The sequence below is a fragment of the Zonotrichia leucophrys genome, chromosome 3 (genome assembly GCF_028769735.1).
Source record: "Zonotrichia leucophrys gambelii isolate GWCS_2022_RI chromosome 3, RI_Zleu_2.0, whole genome shotgun sequence".
Lineage (NCBI taxonomy): Eukaryota > Metazoa > Chordata > Aves > Passeriformes > Passerellidae > Zonotrichia > Zonotrichia leucophrys.
Window position 1 is genome coordinate 107,897,486 of NC_088172.1, and position 10,449 is coordinate 107,907,934.

At 40.5% G+C, this 10,449-nt stretch overlaps 1 protein-coding gene across 2 annotated transcripts in view; it reads left to right on the forward strand.

Annotated features, from left to right (window-relative positions):
* The window catches only part of CLIC5 (chloride intracellular channel 5), a 70,495-nt gene extending 64,577 nt beyond the window's left edge, over window positions 1–5,918 (forward strand). For both annotated transcript variants that reach the window (XM_064707115.1, XM_064707116.1), the window contains exons 5-6: window positions 1,382–1,563; window positions 3,813–5,918. In XM_064707115.1, coding sequence (XP_064563185.1) covers window positions 1,382–1,563; window positions 3,813–3,980 — 350 coding nt within the window. In that variant the 3' untranslated portion in view covers window positions 3,981–5,918. The remainder of the gene's footprint in view (window positions 1–1,381; window positions 1,564–3,812) is intronic.
* The last annotated feature ends 4,531 nt before the right edge of the window (window positions 5,919–10,449 follow it).

The window sequence follows — 10,449 nt, forward strand, 5'->3', positions numbered from 1 at the left end:
AGCCCTGTCCACCCTGACCTTGAATACTGCCAGGGATGGGGCCACAGCTTCTCTGGGCAACCATAAAAGATTTCTTGCATGTAATTAACCTCTCTTTCAGTTTGAATCCATAGGTCCTTGTACTTATCTCCTTAGGTCTTGTAGTACTATACCACCTGAGTAACTCTCCCCTAAGTTCAGTGGCAGTAAGTTACTCAGAGATATAAGATTTTACAGTATTATGCCATTAATAATGACTCCAGGCCACATCTGCTGCAAGTATAAATCACTGCAGGTAATTTTCACCAGCTAAAATTCTGGCCTTAAGCCCATGAGTCATGTTGTTATTTTTTCACATTGTAAATTCTTGCTGTTTCTTATTTATGTTGCTTTAGCACTTTGAGGCACTTGTGGGGGACCAGGACTCCATCATGCTTTTCACCCTTCAGACAGAAACACAAAAGACCCTTCTTTGCCCCCCAGCATTTGCAGTTTGAATAATGCACAAACTTGCACAGAGTTATCCAGTTTTTTGTAAGTGGAAATTGTACTTGCAATTGCAAGCAAGCTTTTCTATTGTCCTGACAGTGAAGCATAAAAACACAAATTCCTTGCCTGGGTGAAAAATTTGTACTCTGGCGAAGAGGTCTAGATGGCATTTGAACATTGGAATTAGTTGGAGCCAGCAGCAGCGTGGGACATGATCTTCAGTAACTGAATTAAGATGTCTGGAGTCTCCTCTCCATTGCAAGACTATTTGAGATCTCTCAAAAAGAGCATTTGCACCCAAGTTGAGCTAGAGTTAAATGGGAATTTTAACATTGGCTAATATCTCATCTCATTTGTAGCATATCTTTCAGCTCTATGGGGCTCTGGTTAGCATCTTTGGAATTACTGCTATTGCTTTTAATTACTCTGCAAGGGTGTTGAAAGAAGTAAAATTAAGACTTGATAGAGCTGAAGTAATGCTAGAAAATTCTGCTTCATTGCAGTCCTATGCAGCTGGTTAGAAAAATGAAGGAGCAGTGTACAGGGTTCCCGTTCGTGTGTGATGGCTTTCAACAGACCAGAAGAAGAGTATCATAGGCAATATGTGTTTTTTTGGTATATCACCTTGTCAAGCTGTTTTTATCTTCTGTGATCTCTTTCACTGCTTTTTGTTGTTTGTCAGGAGAAGACATGGTACAGCAAGGTCCCTGTGTCCCTTTTCCCACGGCAGGAAGAGCTTTATGCAGATGTACTTTGCTGGGCTACTTTGCCATTGGATTGTGTTGGCTTTGGAGCACAAATTAACAAAAAATAAATTGTTTCTTGGCTTTTTTTTCTAAAGACTACCATAGCCATTGATAATAAGCATTTCTAAACAATTCTAATCACTTATTGTTTGCTTTTTTTGGCAAAGCACTTGAAAGGGGCTTAGTGAAGGCTCTGAAGAAGCTGGATGACTACCTGAGAACTCCCCTGCCAGAGGAGATTGATGCAGACAGCACTGAAGAGGAAAAAGTGTCTAAACGCAAGTTTCTGGATGGAGATGACCTGACGCTTGCTGACTGCAACCTTCTGCCCAAACTCCACGTTGTGAAGGTAAAAGATGTCGTGAGATGATCAAAGAAGCCTTATCTGGCATGATGTGCCTTGCTCTGACAGCTGAGTGCCACAGCCGAGGTTTTTGTACTCTCTGTATTTCAGCAGAGTTCTTAAGGCCTAGAAGAGCAGTTTGAAACACAGTTCTGCTCTTCACTGTTTCCTACAGGTTAAATAAAGGAACTTTATACTTAGTTCATGGGAAAACTGTCCCATCACTTATTAGCAGTGAAGACAGTACTAAGTTCTAGATGTCTTGTCTCTTTATTTTTACCCTGCTGCAAGTAGCAGCAGTCTTTTGTATTAATTAGTTCCTAATGCTCTTAAGAAACATGTCAAAACTTTAGTCAGTTCCCACCCATTTGTAACTTAAGAGCAGCAGTCCATCTCTTTGGGGAATTTTTATTCCATCTGGTATTTCACACAGAGAAGTTAACAAATCAAAGTCATTGCCAAGGTCCAGGATTTCAGATGTACTATGGTTGCTGGTATAGTACAAATCATGTACATCATCTTGACTTCTAAATGTTGCATTTATTTAATTTATCAGATGACATGTTGCTTTAGAATAACGCAAGTACCTGGCAGACCTTGGCAAGCGAGTGAGCAAGGAATTAAAGCCAAGTCATGCATCTAATTTGGCTCTGTGAGCCAAAACATAAACTGAGCCTGGGAGCTGACTGCACACATGCAAAAAGAAAAAAAAATATTAAAAAAGCACGTAAGTCACCAGGTGAGAAATGTGATAATATCCTCACAGGTTTAGTGCTTATTCTGGCTTGTCTTCATTGGCAACGTTGGAGTCAGAAATACAAAATGAATGTGTGGCCCCTCACTGGTTCTTGTCTCCTAGGGATGAAATGAAAGATGTAAAAAGAGAATTAAAATTTTTCTCAGACAAGCGTAGCCATAGGTTATTGCCTGAAAAGCATTTAACAGATAGAAGAAAGGGGTGAATTATTTTTTCATTTGATGGAAGATGTGTGCTGGAAGTTTTGAAAATGTTGACTTAAGTTGCCCAGCAGGTTTTATCTTCCCCATATGCGTGTGAAGCATCAGGGAAGGCAAGAATGCTTAATTAAATGCAGTTTAGGACAGGATTTGGACTTGCTTATACCAAGTAATAGAAACAAATCACAGTTGTTTCTGAGAACATGACTGTCCTAAGAAATCTGAGATGGAGAACAGCTCTACCATGTGCTTTAAGAATAAAGGGGAACTATGTGGCACATATGTGTGTAATTTATGCCCAGGAACAATTTTATACTGTCAGAAAAATTAGAGATTGGAAGCACTCATTAAATTAGCTAATCCATCCTTTCCTATCAGATAGTTCACTCTGTCACCACAAGCTTATTCTATATGGTATATTCCTACAGGGAAACTGAAATATCCCAATCCAGCAAGGTACTTAACCAACCAACTAGCTTTAAGTGCAGATTAATCCCATTTACTTCAATGGGACTGTACAGGTGCTTAAAATTAAGTATGCACTTAACTATTTTCCTGAATAAGGGCCTAAGTGTTTTTAGAAATGGAAAATTTGCCTTGATAGACAATTTCCTAGTCTAACAAGTCTTGAAATAACCATTTTCTCCCTCAGTTTATCCCAGTGCTCCTGTTTCTAATATATGCTAAATCATCTTGGTTTCCTAATCATGGTACCCATACCACCCTGAATTTTTCCTTTTCATGAATATGGATCCAGCCTTCCAACAGCTGTAGGTGGTTATATCCTCTGACACCATTTACCAGGAAAATATATTACATACATTAAAATATAATACCATATATATATAAAAAATAATGTTAAATATAATAATTAATATGAAAATATGTTATAATCATTACTAATGACTTTCTCTTAAATCTGTCTTGCTCTTGATGATTCAGACCCTTCTTATGTGGTGTCTCAGGTTTAAGTGATGTACTTAAGACTTCTGAAAAAAAAATAAAACAAAACCCCAATATGATAAAATCAAGGAACTTCAAGTACCATAAAAGTTGAAATTTGGTAACAGTAGCCAGGTTGTAGCTTTAGAGTATCCTTAGGCCAAGCAGCAGCCTTGCAAGATATGGGACAAGCAGCAGCACATCTAAGCCTTTTCTGTGATAAATCCCTGATTCTCCAAACATTCCTCTCATTTGCTATGAATTATATGACAGAAGAGACCAAGAGATGCTCCCTTGGAGAAGGAGATGCATCCCCTGTGAGATGGGTTTTTTCAGGTGTTTTATCTTTGCTTTAGATTGTTGCAAAGAAATACCGCAACTTCGAGTTCCCGGCGGAGATGACGGGGCTGTGGCGGTACCTGAAGAACGCGTACAGCAGGGATGAGTTCACCAACACCTGTGCAGCAGACAAAGAAATCGAGCAAGCCTACGCAGATGTGGCCAAGAGGCTCAGCAAGTCCTAACTGCCCCCAGCCATGGCTCAGTATCCCCTTTTACAGACTCTGCTCCTTGTTGCCTTAAGATGTACTTTATCGTTACGCTGTCTGGTTGGCATCTTTGTGACTTCCCTTGTTCCAAGTGTATTGGGCAGGGACAAATCTGCCTCTCCCTGGGGAAAAGGGAAGGCAGCTGTGGTAGGGTGGGGGGTGGGGAATGGAGGTGGGGGTAGAGGTGGACACCCTTTGAAGTCTAACCCAAGATCTGGCCCAACTAGTATTATTTGCAATCAGTATTGGAAATGAGTCCGCTTGACTAGTTCCTTGTTCTGTGTTGGGGGTACATCATGACCTGCATCCTTTAGAGTTTTAAAAATAGCTGAAATTTCAGGTAAGAGAGTTAGGAACGCATAGAACTTGGTGGTTTATCTGGATTATGGTTCTTCTCTAGATTATTTCAAGGAGGCTTTTTCCTTCAGTTCTATTAAGATCCTTGAGGCAATAACAAAATTTAGGAGAGAGAGAGGGGAAAAATAGGAGTTTGACCCTAAAGCAGAAATGCTCTTAGCAGTTATATTTAAATAAACTCTCTGAATGCATCTTCTGTCTTAGCAGGCCCAGGAGTTTATAGGGTATTTATTTTTAACTTGGTGCAAGAGGGGGAAGCCTGAGTGAATATGTCAGACTTGCAGATGCTACTCTGCATAAAATTTGCATGGTGTTGTTGGATCTGAATGTTTAAAGCAAGAGAATGAAAGAGCAATTGAGCAGGCAGCCCTTGGAAGAGCAGGGCCTGTGCCAGAATGCCCAGTGGATCTGTTGGTTGGTAGATACAGACAGACACAGCAATAACAGGGGCAGCAGATTGACTCCAGCACCCACAGAGGGAATTGGCACAGCAAACCAAACCACGCAGGATATTGTCATCTTGGCTGTATGGTTGCCAGCTCCTCTATAATTGCTATCTTGGGAAGCTTGGATCAGCAGTGGGAAGCTGTCGCTGCACTCGGATTCCAGGCAGGGGAAGCGCTTTCGTCGCCTTGGGCTCCAGATGGGTCACTTGCAAGTGCTCAGCATCTCACCCCAGGAGGAGCTTGCTGTGAGAGCCTCAGAGAGGGCAGGCTGGCACAGTGAGAGGCATCTTTCCAGCCAGGAATTCAGCAAGTGTGCTAGCAGAAATCCCTGCATGTTGCCTCAATCCCACTCATCCAGGCCTTACCCAGCCAGGTTCCACAATTCTGAATTAGGCATTTTTTCCTAAAAGAGATTATTTTGCTCTGTCTGCAGTGTCTGCCTGGCAAATCTGCTTACACTGGTGATTATTTGCACATTTTTTCAGCAGATTCAGAATGGCAGCTCTTTCACTTGAAACTCATGTGTTCCAGTACGTACAGGAGAGCACATGGTTCATGGGTTTCAGTTTGTGGAGGGATTTATTGCTGTTTTAAAAATAAAATAAAGCTGAGCTGTAACCTGATGTGGCTCCCCTTCTGATCAGAGCTGCTAAAGCTGCACTGATTTGAGGGGAACCCCAAGCTCGTGAGCTGTGACCAAGGGGAACCTCACAGCAGAAATGTTTGCAGTGAGAGAGCTGGGAAAGTGGAACAACATCGAAAGCCAGGCTGTGCTGTATGATGCTGATGACAATCTGAAACCATCTTTTTGCTTTAGTGGGATAATTCCACTTTTCACACTAACCCAGCTGGGAGCAGAATGTTGCTCATTGACTGAAGAGAGTTTGTGGTTGACTATTGTTTCACATGCAATGGTCAATTTGTTCTGAGCTTTCAAAACCTTGGAAGAAAATCCATGAACTCCCAAGACTTCTCCTAGAATGGGCTATTTTAGCAGTGGCTAGACTGGAGGGCAAAGGCTGGCACTCCTTAAAATATTGCTGAGAAATCAGCTTTCTCAGAGAACACTAATAGCAGCCAGAAAAATCTGATGAGATTAGAAGTATCTGCACAAGCACATGTGGCTTGTTAAAAACATTTCTTCATGAGATTGAAATTATTGTGATTATATTTTCTTATTTTTTTCTTTTTTAAAATTCTGGCAATTATTTATTTATTTATTTCTCTTAATTGACTTGATCCTTTCTTTCTGTCTTTCTGGTTTTTTGTTTTCACTCAACACTTGGGTCAGGATGGCTCGGTCAGTTTAGAAAAGTGTTGTTAGCAAAGCTCTGCAAGTTTGTTCCTAGAGAAAAGTCTTCTCTCTGATCAATGGTCCAGGGGATTTTTTTACTCTCGATATGATCCTGTCAATCAACAGAAACTGCATTTTTCTCATTTGCCTTTTCCCAGGTTTGCATTTCAGTCAGTAGCTTTTCTTAGTCACAGTTGCTTTGAACTTTTGAATAAAAGACACAGAAGCAGATGCAGATTCTTGCTTTCTGTTTATTATATTTATGTCCTAAAAGAAGACTGTCCAAACATGCAGCAGATCTCAGGCAGGTGAACCAAGTTCTGCCCCGATTTTCATCTCAGAATCTTCACAATTTTGCTGAATCTCACAGTTCTGAAATTCTCTTATATGTTTGCCTCTATCTTTTATAGAAGAGGGCCAAATCACAATCAGTTGATTTCAGTGACCTCAAATTGCATCTGTTTTTTAAAAAAATTATGTTTAAAAATGGTTGGGCTTACATCAAAAAGAAAATTATCTATAAATGAAATGAACTTTTTCTGAGATGATTTGCATGTTCTTAAAAACTTTTTAAGATTTCATAATAAAATTGAAAAGCCCCCAGGCTAATTTCCTTTTAATAAATTGCTAAAAATAATCCTTAAATATATTCAGTTTTCACACAGTATTCCAAAATATTTAGATAAACTATAATGATGGATATGAGAAATTAGAGGAAAATGGAGCAGTTTTCAGCTACAGTGCCAGTTCTGTCTGAATCCAAGTCTCACTCTAATCCTAACTTTGCATTTTACTCATAACTCTATTATAGGCTGATCCAAGATCATGGACAGGTTCAGGCATTCCCTGACCTTTGTTTGGGTTTGAAATCCAAGCTCATGCTTTCAGATCTGTAACTTTCACTTACCTTTGTGCTTCTTGGCTTTATCCATTGCCAGAAGCAGGAAATACTGGAAATCCTACATAGAAAGGTGTTTTGCTAAGATTTTGAGCTCAGTTCTCAAGGCTCAGGATCCATCACCAATGAGATTGTAAAGGGCTCCAGACTCTTTTAGGCAGAGTATTTTTGGTGACCTTCCATTGTATTTAGAATTGTAAGTAATAAATATTAATCATAAAGAATTGTATATCTACATTGGCAAGGCAGCATTTCTGAAAAGAATCTAAGTGACAAGACAGACATTGCAGATTTACAATAACTTTGTTCATAAATTTTTTTGTAAGATGTAAAGAAAGACATAGTGCAGAGAGGGAAGAAGCCAACAATGTGGATTTAATCATCTACATTTCAGAAATGCAGACCAAATGTCTGTGAAGATGTCCATTTCATCCAAACATTTCTTAGATATTTATTTCAAAGCTCCCTGCTCAGTCAATCCAACACTCCATTCATATTGGAAGGAATATTGATTTTTCTTCTATTAGCAGTGGTATGGGAGTTCTTGAGGCTCCCATGATTAGTTGCCCTTATTCTCTGTTAGAACTCTTTGAATTGCCAAGAGGTCATTTTGCAGCACAGGTAGGACTAAAGAGTATCTCTTTAAAGTCTGTTTAAACCAGGATTATAAGAAACAATTTTTCGTATAGAAATCACATAATGATACTGCTTTATCAGGTCTAGTGTGGAATATAGAACTACTGGTTACTCTTCTGGTTGCAGCAGCTGAAAAACCACTGCCAAGGGAAGTGACAGTCTCTAACACAAAGAAAATAGACAATTTTGTTTCCTACAAGAAAGTTAAGCTGAATTGCGCATACTATTTATTTTAAATATATATTTATTTTATTTTAACCCCTAAATGCCTTTCTCCCTATCTTGTCTGTGCTCAGATTCAGCTCCAAGTTAGCCATAACCATTTCCTCAGGATTCTTGTGGATGTGCTCAGGGGAGACTGTATTTTAGTGTAGCCCTTCCATCTGGTGGGATGAAGCCCCCTGTCTGCATCACCTGAGTTTGGCTAATAAGCTGAGTACTTGAAAGTACTGCTAAATTTTAGCCAGTGGAAATCACACTCCTGTAAAACCAGAAACACTGGTTGGAAGCATTATTTAAAAGAAATTGAAGCATTATTTAAAAAAAAAAGAATTGGTGTTTTAAGGAAAAAAAAATAACCCCTCAGTCTTGTGTCCTCCTTCACATGTATTCTTTTAAGCATCAGGAAATTTGTCTTTGTTTATTACTTTTCTAAACATATCCATTATTCTTGAATAGTTTTTATATTAAGAACTATTTTTCCAGTAAGATTTTGCCTCTCTGCTGAATCTTTCATCTCTTCATTAATTTTGATGTCTGCAATGACTTAGTAATTCCAGAGGAGGCAGGAAAGCTGGGAGGTTTATACTTGATGAGAAGTTGAAGGAGGTAATGATTTTTTTTTTTTTGGAGCAAACAGCATTAAAATAATTTTTAAAATTGTGTCTTTTCATCTGGGATCCTTTAGCCAAGAGTTGAGTAACTGTTTAGTCTGGACTTTTTGAATTTCAGCACAGACATGAGCAAGGCAGCATGTTGAAGATGGCTTTACCTGGGGGTTTCTCTCAGGTAGTAGACATGTTCCCTCTGAGTCACAGATTTCCCATTCCCTCCTTTTAGGAGTGCTCTGCTGGCCTGGACACTGAGCTAGGACAGCCCACTCAGTGCTCAGCAGTGAAATGAGGAGTCCTGCTCCCTTTTCTTCCCTTCCAGCTCATGTGCAGGGAAAGCAGAGAGTCTTAAGATGCTTTATTCCCTTGTCCCACATTCCAAACAACACTCAGCCCCAGAAAAGCCCAGAAACCCCATCCAGTTCTGTTTATCAGAGCTTGATATGTCCATTTTTTAACATGTGACATAAAAGCCCAAAGAATCCTGTGTAACCCGCTCAGGACCCAGCAGCCTCTCAGAGACCACAGCAATCATCTTATTCCCCTGTTGCCCCAGCTTATTCCCCTTTCACCATTCACTGGAGGGATGCTGATCCTGAAAGCACTCCCAAGGATGTGTTTGAATGTGGTGGATTTGAGCTGTGCTCATCAGCTGAGCAGCTCTGAATGGTGGCATTGTCACAGCTCAGCGGGTCATGCCTCTGCTGCCAAGGGGACCCACCAGCCTCTGGAGGAGCCAAAACTGCTCCATTGGTGATGGTGCAGCTCTGATGAAAGGTTTGAGGGCCACCTTTCCTCCAGCCTGCCTCCCTGGCTGAAGTGTTGGAGCTCAGCTGGAGCCATGATCCAGCACTAATGAGCATTTCTAGCTTGCAGCATGTGAACAGGGACTATTGATGTGCTTAATGTTAAACAAGTGCTTGCTTGCCTGCCTGCCTGCCTGGAGAGGGGCCTAAAAGCCATGACAGAAAAACCTATATTAATGAAGGGCATTATTATTCTCTTCCCTTTGAAATCTGGTGGCAGAATTCCCAGTGGGGGAATTCCCAATAGGAATTCCCAGTAAAGCCAAAGGTGGCATAAGCATGAAGATGTTTCGAGTGCAGAGAGAGCAGAGAACACTCAGGGAGAAGAGGCAGAGTGGTATAAAGGTTCTTAGTGCAGAAGAAGGACACCAGGTGGTAACTGCAGGGGCATGAGCAGTGCTGCCAGGCTCTGCTCTGGTTCCGTGGGGGGTTCAGAGGGGAGCACGGCCCAGGCTGTGCAGGCAGTGCAATGCCAAGGCTTGTTCTGCTGTATCTCCAGCCACACTCCCTGTGGTGGTATCCCAGAGCACAACGATGCCTCCATTGTGTCTGCCTCACTCTTATTATGAAGTGGCTTCTCTGAAGAAAACTAAGGAGGGTGGGTTTTTTTTTTTTTATGTATACATGGAGTAAAAACAATCCAAATATGCTTTAATGGTTCTCAACATGATACTGTCAATTCTCACCACAGGGTGGAATTTGTTGGTGGAAATTAAATTAAATTAAAACAGAAAAGCTTGGCTATTGCTAATGGGTACTACTGGGAGCCCTAAAAGCAGTTTGCAGTGTAGAACCATAACAGGAGGGAACATCCTTTAATTCCCAGAATTGCTTGGGTTTCACAGGGTCATTTTGGCCTATTCTGCTGCACTGCTGAGAAGTTGCTCTTTCCCTGTCTCTCTAGGTCCATAAATTGTGAAGATTTTGGGAAATGGCTACAGGCACCAAATTAGTAGTTTTCTTTTTCACTCCTTTTTTTTTTCCTCCTTCATTAAATTAACTACTTTAGTTTGGAAGTTAGCAATGAGTAAGTAGAATTTGCAAGCAGCAGATTTCTCTACTCTTTCATGAAGAAAGTTTTTAAGAGCTTTCAGGAAATGAGAGGTTATCTCCAGTTTTGGGAATAAACTGTGGTATAAAATACAAATGTAAGTGGGATTCTGATTAAATTATTGAAG